This window comes from Empidonax traillii, unplaced genomic scaffold, assembly GCF_003031625.1.
Source record: "Empidonax traillii isolate 1590-97213 ecotype Southwest subspecies unplaced genomic scaffold, ASM303162v1 scaffold811:size284403, whole genome shotgun sequence".
Taxonomy (NCBI): domain Eukaryota; kingdom Metazoa; phylum Chordata; class Aves; order Passeriformes; family Tyrannidae; genus Empidonax; species Empidonax traillii.
In genome coordinates, this window is record NW_020956004.1 from 69,532 (window position 1) to 91,123 (window position 21,592).

A 21,592-nucleotide genomic window follows, 5' to 3' on the forward strand; every position below is an offset into this window, starting at 1 on the left:
TGTTTTTTCACATTTAATTTTTTTACCTTCTTTCCCTCCTCATTTGGGAGCATTGATTCTTTCTCCAAATCTTATCTAATGTTAATTATTAAGAAGTCTCCTCTGCAAGAGGAAGCTAGACATTTAGCATCCTCTTGTTCTCCTGGCTAAGCCTTTTGTGGTGGGTGCTGGAGGCAGGGATTGGCAAACAGCTCCCTGGCTATGGGATCTTTCCATGAGGAATTGAGCCTGAAGCCATTCCTTTGTAGGCCAAGGTGTGGATTCTCTCTGAGTTCAGGCAATAAAAATTACATCTCAAAATGTGGAAGTCAAATGCTCTCCTGCACCTTGCCAGAGAGTTATTTGCCCTTTTGAAAGATTTATACTCTTGGTAATGTAAAATTATGATAAGTCTTTAGATATGATCAGTACACATTTTTTCGGATTGCCTATCACATTTTCATTTATACACTTCATTCTGTGCTAATCTAGAAATCTGTGGATAAAATCTGTGAATTCAGATGCTCAATTACCCACTGATATGACAGAAGGTCGAAGGGATGAAAGAGAGAACAGAAAGGCAGTCCAGGCTGTGGTGACCTAAGGGATTGTCAAATATTTCCTAAAAGATAGTTGCAGACTTTTGCTTTTGGAGGTCCTGTAGTTAGCTCATGGCACAAAATACTTACAGGTGAGAAATGAACACAAAGCACTTCTAATTTCTGAATGGGCAAGTGACAAAATATTCAGATAGCCATCTTCAGCATCGAACATTCAGGATCATTTAGACTGTAAGTGGAATTTCATCTTTAGAGATGGACGTCTGCAGAAATGCTATTCTGTTTTCTGTAAATAAATTGGAAACAATTTAGAGATCTTCTGCGTTCAGTGGTTTTCTGCTGTATGCCTATCCAGCTCTGGGTTTTTCTCCTAATCACTGTTTCTTTCATTCCTAAATTGATTTACTCCGTGTTTTAGCAGTCATTATTTGTTCTGGTCCTGTATTTTATTCCATTTCGTTGCTTGGCTTTCTCAATGTTATTTCTGGATGAATCACAAGGACCTCAGCTTATATATTTTAATTTTTTTTTTTCCTGAGCTGTAGAAGGTTTTCAGAATGATACCACAAACAATCTAGGCTTGTAGAGTCACAAAAGCCCCCAAAGACATTGGGGTTATGCCTGTGGCTGCCTAACACCCCTAGAGAGACTTCTCCCATTGTCTCTGAGGTCATCTATGCCCCACATTTGGTTTATTCTGTAGTGGAACAATATTTTTTTCCCCTCAAATATCTTTTTTCTGTACAGGTGGGCCCCAGACCTTTCTGCCCACACATTTTGGTATGTTGACAGCAAAACTTATTTATTTCTCAAATCTTTTCAAGTTGCTTTCCATAAGAGGGCAGCTTGTTTCGCGAGGCTTGGATTTGCTGATACAAACATTGCTGTGCAAGCTTTTAGGGTTGGGTGCAGCTAAACAGAGGAAGCAGGGGATGGTGCACTGCTGGTGTGAAAATTGCTTGGGTTACTTGCCTGGCTGATGCATTCAGATTTAGGATTAGAAAGGAGTTCTCCCCTCTATCAGCTGGCAGGGTGTTGTCCTCAGCCTGTTGTCTGGGCACTGGACATTTCCTATTATTATGATCTGGAAATTCAACTTGCCAAATTCCCAGGTGCTCTAGAGGCTTAGAATATGATGCCCTTCATTTCCTCTCCCCTGCTGTGGTCTTAGTCCTAGTTTTTGGGAGTGCTTGGTGTGAACTGTACTGTATGGGAGCATCTGGAGTGTGTAGTCTGCAAACACTTCTGAGTTAACATATTTTTTTGGCTGCTTGGTGTGTGGATGGTCTGGACTTAGGGGCCATAATGGTCATTTCCAATCCCATGCTCTTCAGGGCAGTTGGACTGACTGTTGTGATGCAAATCCATTTCCTTTGTAATTTCATGTCTTTGTCTAACCCTGATTTGTGTCTCCTGCGCGCCAAAAGCAAAGTTTGGAAACCAGTTTTGTCCAAGGGCACCTAATATTCTTATATAAACAAAGGGATGTGTCTCTTCCCCTTGTGCTTCATTGTTTCGAAGGGGAGGAACCCTGTTTAGCCAGTCTCAGACCAGGAGAGCTGTCAAAAGTCGGATGAAGGGGAGGATAATTGGGCTGTGGGTTTTTTTTTTTTTTACACTTCTCCTCAGCCATCAAACTTTGCTAGTCCTCCTGTAAGGTGGTCCTGGGTCCACTCATGGGTTTGAAGCTCTTCCACCTTAAAATTTTTAAAATTATGAGCATGTGATTTGAAAACAAGCCGTTACATATATTTAATATTAAACCAACAGATATTATCTTTGCAGAATAATGTTTGCTCTAGGTTATCTTGTTTTTTTTTTTTTTTCTTTTTCTATAATAGATACATACAGAGACTGGCTCATCAGATCTTCCATTCTTCACCAGTTGCAATATTGCAAAACCAAACAAGGCCCTGAAACACAAAGTTGGATTCTGTAATCAGTTCTTACCAATGTTTCAAACAGCCTTATTTGAAAATATGTTAACATTTTGTACCCTGCAAGACTGCTTATTCACTCTTAACAATGCCTTTATTGAAACATGTACAGCCAAAAAAGCTTTTTTCTTATCTTGGTCTATTTTGCTGCAGCAGATAGGCCTCTGAAAGGAGTTGCAAAAATACATCTAACTTTTCAACAGTGCAACAAATAACGTGAGTTGTCATTCTGTGGCAGACTTCAGACGCTTCCTTTCAGAAACATACTGATGTCTAGGCCTCCATAAATTTCACTTGTGGTGGGAACATCAGCATTCTTGCCAGAGACCCTTTGGGTTCAGTGCCACTCACTGGGAAAACTAGATTTCTTCTAACACAAAGCTGAGCACGTTTGCAGAGGAAATATGCTCTGCCAGGGACATTCTTTTGCCTAAATGTGTTCAGCTTCAGGTATGATCTTCTACAGGGAAGTATGAGAACCTGCAGATCAGGAGGGTTGTCCTTTGGGTGGTACGGGACTCAGGTGTTGGTGGGGAATTTCTGAGGCTCTGGGAGATGTAAGTGGTGAAGTCCAATAATCATCTAAAGATGATTTCTTTGCTGGGACAAAAGCAAACCCCCTTTTCCTAGGGTGTATGTGCCACTGTGGTGCTAAATGCTTTCCAGTCATCACTGCAACACCTGGGGAAGACAGAGCTGTGTCCTCTGTACACAGAGAGGATGGATTGGTCGATTGATGTGCTTGTGCCCGAGCTGGGGCTCTTAGGAGTCTGGAGCAGTAACTCCAGCAGTAACAGCTGAACAATGGCGTGAAGATGACAGAGAATCTTATCTATAAATGCTCCTTACTAACTAAATAAATATACATTTAATCTAAGTTGGCTAAAGCAAATTATATTGAATAGAAAAGTGTTATATTACCGAGGCAAAGTTGTGATCAGGAGGTTGTGGTTGTTTAAGTGGGTATACTTATTTAAGGAAAGGGGCTTAAACTGGTGAAGGGAGAATAGAACAACCATCAGATTCTCCTTCACACTTGCAGTCAGTCTCCGGTTTCAAAGTCAGCCTCCTCTCCTCATGCTACTCCTGTGGCAGTTGCACAAAATATTCAGTCATTGCATTTCATTAGGGAGTTCTGCAAGAGCAAAAGCCCATCACTAATAAATGGAAATTAGGATTTCTGTCCAAATATTGCCCCTCTTTTTGTTTATTTGCTTTTTGTGTTCCTCACAGCGTCATCATATCCCTACGTAAACATTTTGGATTGATTCCTTTAATATATGCATTGGTGAAATTTGTCTTTAACTTAATCAGAACTATTTTTGGAAGTATTTAAAGAAATACTTTCATGTGAGTGCCATCAGACCCACTACGCTGTTTTATTCAAATACTTCCCTAACCATCTTTTGGGTTTATATTGCAATTAGCAGACAATCATCCTGTCACTGCATTCTGCTCTGCTGACATTCCCCCTCTTAAATCTGCCAAAGGGCTGAATTCCTTGGCAGTAAGTGGTTTCTGAAAAGCAGGCACCCCCCAGGGAGTCCTTGCGGTCAAAGTGTATGGAACTATTTCAAACACCTGTGGCAACTTTAATCTCTCCTGCTAATAAATTAAGCACAAGCAGACATGGAAATTGTCCACACCTAGGTCTGAGAATCAGTAAAACTCCTCTGGGTGACTGTCACAGGAAGTTAGCTTGTTTTGATTTCAGCTGTACCAGTATGGATTTGGAATGCTCTCCTTGATATGCTTCTTATTCCTTGTCACCTGGATTGGGAGGCATCTGCTTTAAACTCAGCTTGCTTTGGTGGCTCAGAATACCCCTGAAACCAGAGTACATTTCCTCATCACGGTAGAATCAGAAATGTAGACATTTGTTACGAACATTTATCAAACTGATAATGTTTTTAAAATTGTACAGAGAGAGATTAAACCCTCTGATTTAATAACAAACCACTTCAGCTGATGTTTTTTTTCTGTGGGTGCTTCCTACTGAACCTTTGGTTTACATCTCAGCTTCCCACAGCAGACAAAGCAGGTCCCAGCTGCACTTGTGTGTACCTTCCAGATAAAGCCCAGGATCCTCCCAGTTTGGCAGTGGGAGATGTTTCATTGCTGCTTGTGCTGAGGCCTCTGTGCTGTGGTTCTGTAACCAGGCTTCATGGGGGTATAAATGTAATTGTTATCTGAGGCTTTGGAAGGTATGTTTGCATGTTTGTGTGGCTGGTGAAGTCCCTTGCATTGCAAACCACGTTCATTTGACACCAGCTTGTAGGGATTTCATTTTCTAAACAATTCAGAATCTCACTTTTCGTCCCGGAGAAAACCCACCCTGGGAATCTCTTTTGACCTGGATGGGAGGAGGGGAAGATTTTATAGTTACACGAGGCTTTGCAATAATTCACGGCCTTGATGTGGGAGCTGCACAACTACATGAGAAATTCCACTGAATGGAATTCTTCTTTATGGAAGAAACCTAATTTGTGTTTTGGGAAAGAATATACATTTTTCCGTGGTTGAATTTTGCTCAGTTTCTTTTAATTAATTTAGTGTGGTTAATATTGCCACCTACATGGATGTTATTTGTTTCATTTTTGCTTTAAATACAATTTCGAGCAAACTACAAGTTGATCCTTTGTACAAATGATGATTTACTGAGATAGCTGGAAAGGGTTTAATGTGGTTTTTACAGAAATATAAACCCAGAGATTCCTGTTCTTTTCCAGCAGAAATAAAAAAATTTAAAAAAACATGCAACCTGAAATTTTTTTGTAGCTTTAACCTAATAGACTGTTTTCTTAGAATGGGCAGATTTAGTATCAGTGTCAATGCAGTAGAATTATACTAGCCTTTCCAAGAGAGTTGTATGGTTTAAAGCAAACGAGACCTGGTGTACCACTGGACTGCTATACAAGACTTTCAGAGGAACAAGTTTCATCTTCTGATTCTAATTGACATGTTCTCTTGTTTAGCCACATTTTCTGATAGTCTGTTTAGCCACATTTTCTGATAATCTGTTTTTCCTTTACAGGTGAAAAACCTTATCAGTGTGATTTTAAGGACTGTGAACGGAGATTTTCTCGTTCAGACCAACTCAAACGGCACCAAAGACGACACACAGGTTTGTTTACAAGACTTCCCTACTGATTATTCAGCTCATTTTTATACATGAGTTGTGATCCTAAAGTACACTCCTGAGCAGTAGCTCTTCACAGGGTGATTTCTGCCTTTGAAAGATGTTCTATCTCACTCAGACAGCGTCGTTGAGAGGTGTAGGAAGTGTCTCTGAGAGCTGGTGGTAAAATTACTCTATTGGCATGACAGATTTTTAGCAACCGCATGCTAGAACAGACCTGTGTGTCATGTGTAAAAGTAGAAACGTGGAGTAAGTTAAACCTGGTGGGAGCATAAAAAAATACAACTAGTGCTCCTCGATTCTCCTCGTGGCACATCTGCTCATCCACGACACCGGCAGTGCCAAACCACAGGATCAGAACTAACAACGTTTTGCGGATCCTCCTCAGTCCAGCAGTGCAAGTGGGTGTTTGTTTATGATGTTCAGATCATAAGATGAGGTTACAAAGGGGTGGTAGCCTGATTAATGACTAACTTTCTGTAATGTGTAGGCATGGAGCAGGGAGGAGCAGTTACAGTAACTAGTACAATAAAAAAAAAAAAAAAAAAAATCCAGGCTTTTGAAATTTCAGAAATATATGATTTCACCTACCCTTCCAAAAGGTATTGGGATATAAAAATAGTTTGTTTTTTTTTTTTTTTTTGTCTCTTAGGTGTGAAGCCCTTCCAGTGTAAAACTTGTCAGAGAAAGTTCTCCAGATCTGACCATCTGAAGACTCATACCAGGACTCATACAGGTAAAACAAGTGCGTAAACTTTTCTTCACATTTATATTTCATTATTTTTTTTAATTTTTAAATCAATGTTGTTGTATATTACGTGATTAGAAAGTCTCTGAACCAGGAGTTAAGTGTTCAAAACAACAGAAAGAATTTCAGAGTGTGCTGATTTTTCAGTGTGACTGTATTCCCCAAGCATGATAGTCACTTTTCACAGGGGGATTTAGGTGATTTTGGAAACTGTGCTTTCTCCCTTCATGTTTAAAGAAATTTCAGCTTGGCAAAATAAATTTTGTCAGCTAGTATGAAGTGAACGTCATGGTCTCAGCCCACAAATGTCAAGTTGATCTACTGCCTTTACTGAAAAAACCCTACAAGATAGAAATTTTAATTCTGGCTTCAGCCAAAGGTCTGTAATCTAAAGTATTCCTGCCTACTCATGCTTCTCCTAAGTGTCAGTTGAGCCTAATGCAGGATAGCACGGCAAAGCTCTTGCTGTTGCTGCTTGTACTGTAATCTCTGCAGAAGATAAAAGGAGTGCCTTTTGCAAACTCACCCTGACAGACACTAAAGTAAAAGCTTACTCAAATATTCAAGGGCCTTTTCTGCAGGAACCGTAGTATTTCATAGAAATACAGGGGGAGGGGAAAAAGGAGGCCATTTCAGTCTGCTCTGCCCTTACATAAATGTAAACACCATTAAGGAGCAACTGCAGCAACCTCTATTTTAGTTTTTAAGTTTTAGAATTATTCCTGTGAACCGACATTTTCTGTTCCCTCCTCTATGTATGCAGTGTTTTTTTACCAAGTAATTGTTTACTGACCACTTTTGGCATGCTATTAGATTTTCTCTTCTGGTGTTAACCTTTTAAATTCAGTCTCTGTACAGATGGACAAGGAGCCTGAAAATCTTTTTCTCCCCGCTATGAATTCTTTTTTCTCTTCCGGACCATAAAAAACCACATATTTCAGACTTTCAAAAAAAAAAAAAAAAAAAAAGAGAAATCTTAATAAAGGAAATGATTCACCTGAGAGAACCAATGGCATTTTCTGTGGCACTGGCCAAATAAATCCTTCACGTAATGGCCATATCTACACTTGCAGCCCGCACACGGCAAAGGGCACAGCCGTGTTCCTGGGCTCTCCCCACGGTCTCCTGCCCAGCTGCAGGGCCTGGGTCTCTGTGCCTTTGCCTGAAGAAAGATGTTTTCTTAACCAGCAAGAGGTAACGTTGTGGGAGAGACAAAGTGGCAAGACGTGGTTGTCACGTGCCAGCCGAGCCGGGAGAAGCCACAATTCTCTATCACGTTTCGTTGCTAACTGATCTGCCAGTTCAGGACTTGCATGACTCCAATGTTTTGGTTTTTTTTTGTTTTTTGTTTTTTTACCCCACATTAGCTAAAGTGAGGAACTTGCTCTCTTTTTTTTCCCCAGTAAACCTCGTTTCCCGTTCTAGTTCCTCCTTGCTCCAACGTGGTCCGGGCCCCTGTTGCTGCCTGCAGGTTCTGTGCAGCCCAGCTGGGCGCTGCTGTGGGGATGTTGTTGTGCTCCTCTGGCTGAAAAATACACATGTCCAGAGGGGGGATGAGCACGAGTGGTGGGTGGGGATTTTTCACATCCATCCTGCCCCGTAGCTTTGTTCCTCTTCCTTTCTTGTACCCCCTAAGTTTCGCAACAAAGCACCGAGCCCAAGTGAGCTTGCTCCGTGTTAAATCTTGATGAACCAAAGCACAGGTGTCTTCCATCTAATTCCAGCCTAATTTTAAGTCAACTGCCAAACTATTTGTTCAGCGAAAAATTTAGGCTTTTTTTTCCCCACAAGCAATTTTACTGTGACAGCGATCTTCGCTGTAGAAAGCAAAAAAATCAATTAGAGGAAAGCTCTATACATCCATACACGTTTAGCAGTGAAAGCATGATTTCTGATACCGGTCCCACAAAGGTGTACAAAATAATCTGTGCCCAGCACAGAACTAATAGAGATTGCTAGCCCCCTGTTGTGAGAGGACAACCAGGGTTGCTTGTGAAACACCAAAACTGTGCTGCTTCTTGCTGTGTTGGTGCATGAAAAGCTGGCCAGCAAGAGGTAACTCACATCAGCTCATAGGATGGTTTTGCTAACGCTGCTTGGATGAAAAAAAGAACAGTTTATACAATCTGTGATTTTAAACAGTAGCTCTGACCAGGTCAGTTTTGTCCCATACTGTTCTATGTGCTCACGTGAGAGATTTGTTTCTTTGTCCAGCATGTATGTTAAGTGGATAAAGTACATTTTAGGCACCCTTCCTCCCACCTAAAATACAGTCCATGGGAGTTTGCAATCAGAAATACTCTCCTATGCCAATCCCAGATCCCCTTTAGCCTGAATGTGGATGTTTGTGAAGTGCACAAAGTGTGAGGCAAATAAGAAGACGTCTGGGTGAGCTTGTACCACCCCAGTGTGTCCTGAGTGCATCAGAGGGTGCAAGGTGTGCAGACAGCACTGAGGAGCCCAGCCCTGGAGCGGAATCCACTTTAAAATATTGCATTTATTTTGAGGGGAAAAGAAAGAAAATGAAAGGAAGAAGCGTGAGTCACCAGGCACTGCTCTGAGCTAATGAAAGCATTCCATCAGCATTCCTGCGGCATCAGAAACCCAGCCTGAAGTTCCACTTAAACTGTTGTAGAAAATCAAGAGACCAGATTAAACTGCTAAAAAGGGATAGCGTTTCTTGTTAAATCTGAATGTGCTTTGCTTGTAGAAATTTGTAGTGAGTACTATGCTCACGGAAATGTTAGAACACCACCATTCTGAGCGTGTAACATCTCCCATAGATGTGAATCCACTTTATTTAGGCAGCAGTGGAAAACTTGGAGTCTGGCTCAGCAGACTTCGTGCTGAACTCTGCTGCTCCTACCCCATTCACTTACACTCACCAGTTTCAAAGAACTTCAGCCAAAACTCATTGAATTAGCTGGAAAAAAACCTCTCCTTGACTGGAGGTCAAGCTCTGAATAGTCCCTGGCAGTTTTCACAGTGACTAACAGTATGTCTGCACCACGGCCCGAGGTGCGACTGAAGCTTGTGCGAATGCCAGAGTGGCTTTTAAACTTGTTCACTGGAGAGCTGAGAGTAGCACAGACATGGCAACACGGTGTTCAGCGAGGGCCTCTCTTCAGGAATGAACCAAAGTGTTGCAGGTCATCCGAAAAGGCTGTTGTTAAAACATCAGCTGAGGGAGATGTAGGAAAGCACCGAGCGCTGACGCGAGCGGGAATTCGGGGCAGTCCCACACCCTCTCAGGACAGCCCAGGGTGCCTTCCCTCCTGACAGGGGCTCTGCCCAGCTCCTCGCAACCCCACAGAAAGGGCAAAAATAGCAGTGTCTCAGATGAGCTGTATGCTCAGTTAATAACAGGGTGTTTTGTTAACAGGTGAAAAGCCTTTCAGTTGCCGGTGGCCCAGCTGTCAAAAAAAATTTGCCAGGTCTGATGAATTAGTTCGTCATCACAACATGCACCAGAGGAACATGACTAAGCTGCAGTTGGCCCTTTAGACAGTTCAAACAAGTGAATAAACCAGATGGGACATTATGAGCTACTGCAAACTTTGTCGGCCACCTTCGATCACCTCTGTCAGAGCTGCAGCTGTCTTCGCATCCCATTTGACACAAGTTAACTAAACCGTAGGATTCTGCTCAGCCTTGCCTTCCGTTTGGAGTCACACAAGTTCCTGCTCCATAAGTTCAAGAGATTTTTACCGGTGGTTTTGTTAAAAAGTAAGCGAGGTTGCCTCAGTTTCAAGATTTCCGTAAGCTGTTCTTAGCTTCACGTCTGTCTCCATTTTTTGGTTTTTTTTTTTATTTGGTGTTATCCTCACTTGAACTTTTCCAGGTACAAATTGTTGTACCTTTTTAAGTCCTGCAGTGGGTAGGGTGATTCCTCCCTGTTGAAGGTTAGTTCTGTGCTTACATCATGTGTGCACATGCTGAGGTTTCCAAATGCTAGTCCATCTATCCTCAGAAAATGAGACAGAACGGTCACCTGAGATACTTTTGGTAAACTTTGTACTCTTACTGCCAGAGGGCAGGCTTTTAAAGTTGGAAGCTCTGCTTTTGAATTTCACAAATCAAACCTTTTTTTTTTAAAGGATGTCTTTCTAGAGCAGCTAAAGCTGGATGAACCAGAGCCTCTCCGTACAGAAAATAAGAATCTTACCATTAAGTTAACTTGTTTTTTAAATAATCACATATTTGATCTCTCAAAACTGTTTTGTTTGTCAATTAACTCTTTCCCTTTTTCTCTCTCTCTCTTTTTAATGTATTGGTTTAAATTTATTCTATCATAGATCTCCTTTACACAAAACTAATTCTGATCATTGTAGACATTTGGGATTTGTTTACAATGTAAAGCCACACTGGTTATGTGGCTCACAAGCTGTATAAACTTAAAACTGAACTTTTAATGGGGCTGGTCCAGGATCTCCATTTAACAGATTACTCTTAAGATAAGTAACTTAAAAAGACTCTTTGTCAAGTATATGTGAAAAAGACATTATTAGTGTAAGGAAATATAATATTTCAGGGTTTTGGGAGGAGGGGTTTATTATTTACTTTTAATTGCTTGAGATTGTGTGTATATATATATATCTGATAATGTATTGCTCTTAGACATCTCCAATTAGAAAGTGTATAAATATTAGAAGCATCACTGTTCTGATGTTGTTGCTGTTAAAAAAACCTATGGATAACGCTAAGAATGTAACCTGCATTTTTCACTGAGCTTTCAATTAAAGCCCATTCAAAGAGAAACAAATGAGAGTCCAACAGATGTCTTGTTTCATGTCTGGTATTAAATTTCAAATGCCCTGTCCAATAGTATCCTTTTTTTTTTTTTTTTTTTTTTTTTTTTTTTTTTGTATATAAAGGTACCACCAGCACTGATGACCACTAGTTAACCTGTCCAGGTCTTGACCACAATTTATCCATCTCACTTGGGAATCATACTGGCAGCAGAAAACAGTGTCAAGTTTCATATTGTGCTATAAAGCAGTTGCTCCAATCGTTCGTCTTCTTACCCAACTCTTCCTTCTCTTTCGACCCGTGAGATTTGTATAAGAACTTTATAGAACAGTAAAAAAATCCCATTTATAAATAGCAGTACTGGCCTTCTGTAGAACTGGGCTGAAACCATAAGCACAGATAACTTCTTAAGATTAGGATGTCATAGACTGACTTTTAAGTAAAAGTTAATTTAGGGTTGGGGTGGCTTAAATCAGTTCAGCAGGTTGAAAAAGACAGTCCTTCTTAGATGATGAAGTGTGAAAATGAAGATAAAAAAATATTACTGTTTCTTTGTCATACTGCCTACTTTTCTCTGGAAGTAAGTACAGCCTGCCTCAGCGCCCTCTGCCCTTGCAAAATATTTGTATCTCTTTAGCAAAAATCTTTAATGTATCTTGCCAAGCTTTTTTTTTTTTTTTTTTCTCTAATGTACACAATGGAGTTCTATGATGGGTCGAGCTTTCTCTCTTAAAGTGCAGCTGCATCGTCAAGAAAACTCAACAGTTAATTCTTCAAGTCCTCTTTTTCGCATGGGTATTGCATCACTGTTAATTACTGTCGGGGTACTGTGAGTCATTTGTATCAGTCAGCTTTATCTTTCGCTGTCAGAAGACTGCATCTCTCTGGAGAAACTCATAACCAGTGTGGCAAACATCAAATATTTGGAGCGAGCGGTGTACATAAAACTGCACAGAATTAAAAAAAAAAAAAATAAAGCAACTCCTCCTGCTTTCTTGAAAGAAAAGTTCAGCTGCAATAACAATGGTCCTGTGGTTTACCCAGCAGTCTCCTGCAACTACAAAACAATCTGGTTTTGGGTCAGCATCCAAAACAGAGAGCGGCCACGAGTGTTTACGCTGAAAGCCAAAAAAAAAAAAAAGAAAAATCAGCCTCCAGTTGTGCCTGCATCAGTCAAACATAAATAAAGCCATCTTTTGTGAAATACAAACAAAACTCTGCTGCAGCTCAGGCCAGACTTCCAGTGACCTGTAAATAGCTACAGCCTTGGTTTGCTGCTTGGGGAATCACATGCCAAATAGTAACGGTAGATGGCTACAAAAAATGAAGCGTGGGTTGATGAGTGACAGAGCATGTCCTTTTGCTTCTGCTGTCGCCACTTTTCCAATGAAAGACTTACTGCTACTCTTGCTGCTTGATGAGCATTGCATCCCCCAGACTGCCAAGAATGGTGAGGACAAGGGTAAACCTTTACAAGACTTTTGAAACTTTTATTCCTAGTTCTTTTACAGTCTTTATTCCTAGCTCTTTTACAGTCTTTGTCATGAGAGACATTTTATCTCTCTTGCTTTCCTTTCCTTTCCCTTCCCTGTTTTCAGGATTCTATCAGCAGGGTAAGGCACCTTTCTGGAAGTGCTTTACTACATGAATTTCTCAGAAGCAGCCCCCAGATTCTGGCTCTTTGCAACGTGCAGTTCCTCAGTTTGGGACAAGCAGAGACTGCTCAGCAGGCCGAGTTTCTGTGAGCTTGACCTCCATATGAAAGATGTGGGGGCTGTGCTCTATTATATCTTACAAGTATCCTCAGCTCTCTGGAAAATTTTCAATCCCACAAGTAACTGGGCAAGTCTTTTACGCCCTGGCCCTCTGTTCTTAGACTGAAAATGGTGACTGATGTAATTTTGGCTGATGGTTAATGTCTTACTGGTACTGGCACACTGTTCCTGTCCTGTGGCTTCCATAGACCCCCCGCATGGTAAATGTTAATTACATAGAGAACACTTCCACCTTTGCTTGCCACTTCACGAGGTACAATGTGTTGAGTAGGAAAGGGAATGTGATCTCTTCCCTCTCTGCTGGTGCCAGCTGGGATCCAGGGGTTGACCAGTATTTTTAAGGTAGGTGAATCCAGCAAAGTGTCTGTCTGCTTTAGGAGAGCACAGGAGGCTTGTAACACGCCTGGGTTGTAGCCACATGATCTTCTTCTGGTGCGTGTCGTAGTCTTCATGGGTATGGATTGTAGTGGCCAAACAGGAGGTACCAGGTGTTGTCCTGCTTCAATTGGGCAGCCCACCTGAAGGCAATCTGTCCCTCAGGCAGATCCTGTAAGGGAAGGGGAGGGACTTGTAAAGAAGCAGCTCTTTCCTTCTCTCTCCGAGGTGTGTTAAGCAAGTTGCTGGTTTTAGAAGCCGCTCCAGCCAGGCCTGTCTGTTTCAGGATGTCAGTAGGATTCATTTCACTGCTCCGACAACTTACAGCAACTGGGAACAGTTCCTGAGGATGCAGGTAGGTGCCTCAAACCAGAGTTTCTTCCTCCTTTCCTTTCCCCAGACAGTGACCTGCACCTTGTCTAAAAGCCCATCAAAAAACTCTAGAGGGACTCCAAGAAGGTCCACTCCAAGGTGGGTGCATAAAGGCCACCAGCAGGATGCTGCCAGAGCACATGAAAAAGTTCTGCTGCTTAGTCTTGCTCTTGCCCTGTTTGTACCTTCCCCTTGGAGCAGATACAGGCAGGGAGAATCACTCAGCTTTTCCTTGCTTGAGGAAAACCCTCGTTCCCCTCCCTGCCCTCCAATTAACCAAAAAGTAATTAAAGGCAGTGTGTGTGCGGTTCAGAATGGCACTAATGGGCAAGAAAGCCCAGCTGCAATATTTGGGAAGATCCAATAAAATATTCATTAGGATTCTTTGAGTTATTGGAAGTCCTGATGACACAAAGGAGCCTAGTGAAACAGAAGACCTGGTCACAAGAGTGATGAGTTAAAAAAAAGCCCAAACCCAAAGCCCAACCCCACTGACACCATTCTAAAAATTAGACAATTAAGAGTAAAACCAGGAATGTAGCCAGAACTATTCCACCTCAAATAATAAACACAGGGATAAGTTGCCAAGTGAGGTCAAAGAAGCAAATGGTAAAGTGAGTTTAAGAGACAGCTAGACACTTTTATGGGGAGAGAGGGGATTGAAGGATACAGTGACAAAACCGGGGGTAGAGTTGAGATAAACCCAGAGGACAGTGGTGGGCCAATAGCCTCAGAGAGTGCTCAGAGCCCCAGTTGCTCTGCAGAGATGCAGAGCAGCTCTTGCCATTCAAGGGAGACTTCCCAGAGACCTGTGAGGGAGGAAGAGCAATTTGAGAGGGAGATGAGCCTGACAGACAGCAGTGGGTGTACCCTCAGTGCACTGATCCTCAGTGCTGCCCTTGGTTTCACTGGTGAGATGCCCTGACAAACCTGCTAAAAAGCAGATTTTTGAGGAAATCCTACCCAAGAAGCTTGCCTACTTGCAACTTCCCAGTGCAAAGCACAGAAAGAGATGCCAAAAGGAAAAAAAAACCACAAAAACCCCAGAAACACCCCCCTTTTTTTTTTTCTTTAAATTTTCAACTAAATTACTAATTGTAACGTAGGAAAAGAACAGGGGTGACTAGAATATAATTCAAGTGAGGCAAAGACAAGATATACAGAGGTGGTATTTTTTTCTTCTTGTGTGAAGCTTTGCGTATTTTCACGTTGTTAGCACAGCCTGGGTCGATTCCCATAAAATAAGCTGGTGGAACTTCCTTGGCTTCACACAGCAGCATGATGAAGCCGGGTTTGAAGTGCTCACCTTGGCCATCTGCGCTCTGACAAGCAGGTGTGGTTCCACCAGCACAGTGAAGTTGTTGAGTGATGGTGGTGAGCGAACCAGGACACCAGCACAACCAATGGAAGTAAGACAGAGCATCAAATAAGTGCAGATTGCTCTATAGGTTGCAACCCAAACACAGTTGCCAGCTTCTGCTGTTAAAAATGTGAGCTCTGACAGCTCAAGGGCTCTGAGCTGTGAGGATGGTCGGAAGGATGGTGGTGTTGTCCTAGAAGTCACAGATAACATGGGCAGATCTTGTGCTGGGTGCTGCAGGAGCACTGAGGAGCGGGAAGACTCTGCCCTAAAGAGGTTGCAAGCCACAGATAAGGGGTTTAAAAGACAAGTGTTGAAAGGGTTCAACGCTTCAATACCCATCCCATAGGAAAAAAAAAATATTTTTTTATTTTTTCTTTTTAATGATAAACAGGCTAGTTAGTTATTTTCTGGTGAACTCTGGCAGAACCAAGATCCTAATCTGCAAAAATAGGCTGAGCAGTAACAGAAAGCCCTGGCTGATCATGCTGGCTTGAATGACTAGATAATTCTAATATAAAACTATTTGTCCTTCCCAGCATCAAGAGAGCCCTTTCAGTGCAAAGGAGTTAAAACACAGGGGCACTGAGACACCTCAGTATGGAGGTGCAGGAGAGAAATACAGCTGTGTTTGTTCTCAGGCTGTTTCTTTTTATGGCTCATTCTCATCTGAGTCACGCTCCAGAACTCCCATTCATTTGAATGAAATGTTGAAAAACATAACCACAAGGAAAAAAAAAAAAAAACAACCAAGTAACCTCCCTGCCCGGAAAAAAAAAACCCTGCCCCAGAGTTTCTTGGGAAATGGTGTGTCCTCATGCGTGTGCTCCGCTGGTACAGTAACCACATCTGCTTAGTGTTTCCTCTCAGGAAGGTCTCTGACACTTTTAGCTGTATCGCTGAGGTTTTGAGGTTGAGTTATCGGGGTAGCTGTGCAGTGAAGGTACGCTGTAAAGGCAAATAAGGAGGATTTTATCTGCTGCGTGGCGGTCACTCCAGCCTAACAAAGGCGTGTTCAGCGCGGTGATTTCGCTCTCAGCCACTAGACGGGGTTTGCTCTCTGCTGGGACAGCTGCCTTGCAGGGTGCGGGGATGCAGCCAATCCATCTGCCGGAGCTGGAGGAGTTTCCCAGCTCGCCTCAAAGTTGCCGGCCTTGCAAAACAGCGGTCAGAGCCGAAGAGCATCTTGCAGTGCAGCTCAAACTGCGGTTCAGAGCCCGAGCGTGGTGTTGTGCTGCTGTTATAATGACAGCATTTATCCCGGTGAATCTGGGTAGCTTCTGAGGATGAGAGAATTTCAGAAATCTATTTGCCTGGGGCGTTCTTCAAAGGCCAAAGCCCCTGCTGTCCTTGAGGCTGCCTGGGATGGTGCTTCGTGCTCTGCAGGGGTGAGTGGTGAACCATTCCCTGCTAGTTGCCTCAGAGGTGTGGAGATGTGTGTCTCTGTTGTTAGGAGGGAGGATTGATCAAGACTCAAAGCAAGGAAAGGCCACGTGGCAGCAGGATTTGATCTGCCTGCAGTGGATATTGCCCTGGTGTGAATCCACCGGTCCATCTGAGATATAAACCCCCGATTAGTTTTGGTGCTGTTGTGGAATGGATGAAACCCTTCAGTGAGTGAGCTGCTTCCTCACCAGCCCTGAGCTGCAGCAGTCCTGTGTGCCTGGCTCCAGGCTTCCCTTTTGTGAATCCAGTCTGGGCAGGGTGAGCTGCAGTTTGCAACACTGAAGGTCATCGCTCGGGACAAGCAACCCAACAACAGTCCAATATTTCTGAGCTGTGTAAATTCCTGGTGTCTGCTGCAGGCAGAATCCAAACACTTGTGTCAATTCTGTACCATGCCCCAGACTGCCAAAAAACATTAATATAAGCATATTTATCTGGGCTGCAGTGTGTTACAAGAATTCATTAGGACAATATGTGATATGGTGCTGAAACAGAAGGCTGGGTTTCTCTGGCCAGAGATGAGGAAGTCTAGTCCCTGCTGAACTTTTACTACTGATAAAGACAATGTCTGCTGGCAGCATTCATTTTTTACTAGGCCATCTGCATCTAGTCAAGGATAACTTGACTTTCTGAAAAAGCCATTCATCAGAATCAACCCTGTACAACTTTCTCTTGATGAGTAAAGCAACACAAAGGAAGACCAAGATGGTTAATAAACTTCTTTGGGAGCAAAAGGTCAATGCTGGTGTAAACAAAGCAGTGTCATAGTACTATACAGAAGCATTGAAGTTTCCTGTGTGTTTATATGGCTGATGCCCCATTTCTTTTTTATCAGTGTTTGTTATCATTTATTTTGCTCTGCTTTAGCTGATCTATAAATCTTTATAACAGTGTTCTTTATTTTCTTAATTTTGTCATCTCTCTTATCGCCTTTTATCACCTGTTTGCGTCCAGCACGTTTGCTACTCTCTGCTGCTTGATGGCTGCCCACCATTAGTTTTTTTTAACCCTTTAGTTCTCATCTACCACACACAGCTCTAATAGCTAAGTCTTTCAGGACTTTTTTTTTTTCTCTAGAGCTAAATCAAACACTGAAGAAATTTCCATTGTCTCATTAACAAATCATGAACTATTAAAGGCAATAAATAAGTGAGTGCACTGATGGGGAAATGTTCCTGCCTCAGGTGACAGAGCCTTGCTTTTAGCTACACAACACAGAGTGTAGGCAATAACCAGGTGTTTTTCACTTCAGGCCTGTACAACTGTACTTCAAGTCCAGTTGGAGAGTAGTCCTGGACTCTGTGGGGAGGTAACAGGTTGCTTTTCCTGCCCTCCCAGTCTTTGGCTTTCGTGCTTTGTGTTTGCGTGTGTTGAGAATGCAGCCACCAGAAGCTGAAACAAAGTCCCCAGGCTCCCTTCACATCAACCACTGAGCCTCCAGCCTAATATTTTACTGTGAGCTTGGTCTAAATTAAAGGCAGGAGAAGATTTCAGATCCACAGTGACAAACGTGAGGCAGCTGATACCTTGGCAATGTTGTTTGGCTACTCAGCAGTATGTGCTGTGGAGCCATAACATTTAAAACCTCATAGGTACATAGATGACGTTTGCTTAGAGAATAAATATTTTCTTGAACATTTCAGAGAGAACTAAAGTTCTTCATTAAATAATGTCAAAGAAATAGAGAGAGTGAATTTTTCACAATGAAGAGCCTCTAGACTTCACCTTTCTTCCTTTGATGTGCTCTTTTGTTTTATGGGATTAGATTACAGGAAGTTTTGTGTGGACTGAGTATCCAAAATCACATAAAAAATTGTATGACCCAAACCAACTTTTGAGGAATAGCCTCAGCAAAACATATACTGCTCTTTTTAAAGGTTTACATCTTGAAATGTTTTGCTTAATGGACACTTGGCAACGTAATTACTAATTGCACTGGAGTGTTTATTGAGGCTGGGTACTACAGGGAACCAAAAAATGCCAAAGGCTCTGAATTTCACAATTAACCATGAATTTTGAGACCAGCCAGTTAAAACATTCTTTTCCCTTGTTAATAAATGTAATATAATGTAATGCACTTCTAATAGTATGAGCCTGTGCTGGAATTGCATTCTTAGACGCCCTGCTTAGAAATGCTCCGTGTTTGCAAAGTTAATACAAGCAAGACTTTGAACTGAGAAAAAAAAATTGCTGACTTGAGATTCAAAACTCACTGGTTATTCCAGATTTAGTGTCCTAGTTGTTCCACATGAGTATACAGTTAGAGCATGTTCTGTCAGATTGATAGCAAGACTAGAGGAAGATCTATGTATTGGGATTATTTTTGGGATGTTTTATAGTGCAGCTGGATCCCCGTGCCTCTGATATGCGTTTCTGCATTTAACGTGGTAAGACTTGCAAATTATATAAGCAGAATAAAATTTCAGGTGATTGAGAAATCTAGGGCAGGGGTTTTGTTGGATTTGTCAGGTTTTTTTTTTAACACCCTCCCCGCCTCTCTGCCTGAAATGAGTATTTAATTTTAGAAGACAGTGGTGAGCTAATCTTCAGACCCAGTTGAAATACTGGCCCAAAAGCTGAAGTCACTTCACAAGCAATGTAGTGAATAATCATGAAGTATATAACATTGTTTTTAGCCAGGGGAAATTTGGTCAATTTGTGTTGTTTAACTTGGCCATTTGCTGGAAATATCTTAGTACATTCCTGGCTCTTTTTGCAGAGATTCATCTTTAAAGGCATGCTGTTGTTTTAGATTTCAAAAGAAAAAAAAAATCTCCTAAGTAACAGAACTGTATTTTTCAGTTATAATTTTAACTCAAAGATTATTGTGATTTAATTTTTAATTCTTCTCCTTTATATCAGCGCAATTAGAATTCTGACCTTTTCCAAAAATGTTTGTAACTGGTGAAAACAGTTTTGCCTTCCTAGTGGAGACTCAGGATTTCTGCACAGGGCACAGATTGCTTGAGCTGACTGGCATAAAATTTAATCTGCATCAATCAGCCACAGGCAAGGGCAAAACGAAATGACTGTGGCCCACGAGCGTAGGATTTCAGAGCACTTACAAAATTCTGCTTCTGAGCAGCGTGGAAACCCAATGGCTGGTGCAGGGCATGTTCTGTCTGATTCATGAAGTGAATCACCCTAACCCAGCCTGGTTGTCAGAAGAATTTGGGCTGTGTTCCTTGAGCCAGGGCCCCTTCAGCTGCGGTTTGACAACGAACATAGGGCGTGGCACTGGGGGGAGAATCTGCCACGGTGAACGCAGATTTAAACCCCGCAGTTTCAGCAGGTGTAGAAACCCCCAAATTAATTGAGACGTGAAGTTTTCCACCGTATCCCAGTGCTAAGTCCAGCCGGTATTTATATACTGCAGTAGAAATATATACATGCATTTGTAAGTACCTGCCAGACTGAAATATTCCTTGAGAACTTTTTTCAACCACGCTTGGTTTTCTTTCTACACTTCACTCGGAGTCGGCACCAGTCACTGACTACGTAACAAGCAGTGGATGGAGAGTGTTTTAGAGATACAGAATGTAATTGTCCACTGACAGAATCACATGTACCTTCATTTCCAGCCCTGTGAACACTTCACAGAGCTAAACATTATGGTGGTTGTTCGTTGCACGTGGTGTCGCATTTGGTGCTGCTCAGTGGAACTGTGCAAGGAAAAATATCACCACTACGTTTCTATATATAGGGAGATATTAATTTGATCTGTAACATTAATTCTTCTTAGCTTCTGGTGGGGAGTTGATGCATTGTTGTGGCGTTGATGTGGCTGTGAACTCTGAAACGCTGCAGTGTGAAGTACATTGCTAAGTTAATTAAAGGTGTGAATTATTGTTTCAGACGAGCAGCCAATCTTAGCTATCCAGGTATCGATCCCAGATTTCAATTTCATTGGGCCAAATTTTAATTTAATCTTTTGGGTCTTTTTTTTTTTTTTTTTTTTTTTTTTTAAGAAATAAAATGCTGAAAAGTGTTAAGTCAGGTTGAACAAAATGTTTCTCTCAAAGCCCAAACTGAATGTTTTGTTTCAGTATCTTGTGAGAAAAGCAAAGGGATTGAAGGGTACAGCCCTGCTTAACAAAGAAGTCTTGTATTCAGAACTATGGAATGAGAGCATTTGGGCTGCACAACGTGCAAGTTCAGGTTTTTTTTTTTTTTCCCCTTTCTCTTGTGTAATTCCAGTGAATCATTTTCATAACAAACAAGTACAACATGGAGATTTCCACCAGGCAAGCAAATCACATTTTTATCTACAGATACAGGAATGTTGGTTTGGTGTGGTGTGGTTGTTTTTTTTTTGTTTTTTTTTTTTTTTCATTGCACCAGATAAATCAGAAAAACTGATACTGGTGGTGCTGGAAGAGCTTGGTCAATGACTGCCTGCTCCAGAGCTGGCAGGCACTGAATCTGTCAGGTAACAAGACTGCAGACACTCATGGTATCATTAGTGAATTATACCTTAAATCACTTAGTTTTGATTTACTGGTCGAGGTCTCAGCAAGAACAAAGACGAACAGAAATCGTTGCTCTCGCTGGTGCACCTGAAACGAGGCTTTTAGTCTGTGCTGAGCTCTTCACAATCTCAGTCCACGTGTACCTGGAGTTAAGAAACCGTCTCAATGCTCAAAATATGAAAGGGGCATCATTTACAGCCAGGTAACAGTAGCATTTCACCTTTCAGAGGTCTACTGCTTCCTACAATAAACTAATAAAAATAGATCGTGGTAAAACCTGGATACTGGACACAGTGGGAAAAGCATCTGCTGGAGAAAGCTTTGGATAGGGGTCACTAACTTGAGGGAAGTGCTGATCTCCTTTATTTGTTTCCCTTATGTAACAAACAGTGCACAATAACACTCCAGTATCCCATTGTGCCTGAATTTATTTTTTTTTTTCAAAATAGTGCCTCTATGGCAGTTCTCTGCAGCAAACTTTTTTTCTCTTAGTTAGGATATATACATTGCTTAATGTATACCAACATTTTAATAAGAACTAGGTGATGATCTGAAAGGCTGTTTCCCTTTGCAATTTTTTTTTTTTTTTTTTTTTTTTAAGTCGTGGAAGCAAACAATTTTTGTAAGTGACATCTCTCGATGCACTCTGCTCTGGTAATTTATAAATTCAAAAGATTCATATT

The 21,592-nt window shown here is 41.7% G+C and overlaps 1 protein-coding gene across 6 annotated transcripts in view; it reads left to right on the forward strand.

Moving 5' to 3' along the window:
- Positions 1-11,121, forward strand: part of WT1 (Wilms tumor 1) — a 34,880-nt gene extending 23,759 nt beyond the window's left edge. For 4 of the 6 annotated variants that reach the window (XM_027901761.1, XM_027901763.1, XM_027901759.1 and 1 more), the window contains exons 7-9: positions 5,511-5,600; positions 6,268-6,360; positions 9,746-11,121. In XM_027901761.1, coding sequence (XP_027757562.1) covers positions 5,511-5,600; positions 6,268-6,360; positions 9,746-9,867 — 305 coding nt within the window. In that variant the 3' untranslated portion in view covers positions 9,868-11,121. The remainder of the gene's footprint in view (positions 1-5,510; positions 5,601-6,267; positions 6,361-9,745) is intronic. The other 2 variants (XM_027901765.1, XM_027901760.1) reach the window with 1 other exon arrangement.
- The last annotated feature ends 10,471 nt before the right edge of the window (positions 11,122-21,592 follow it).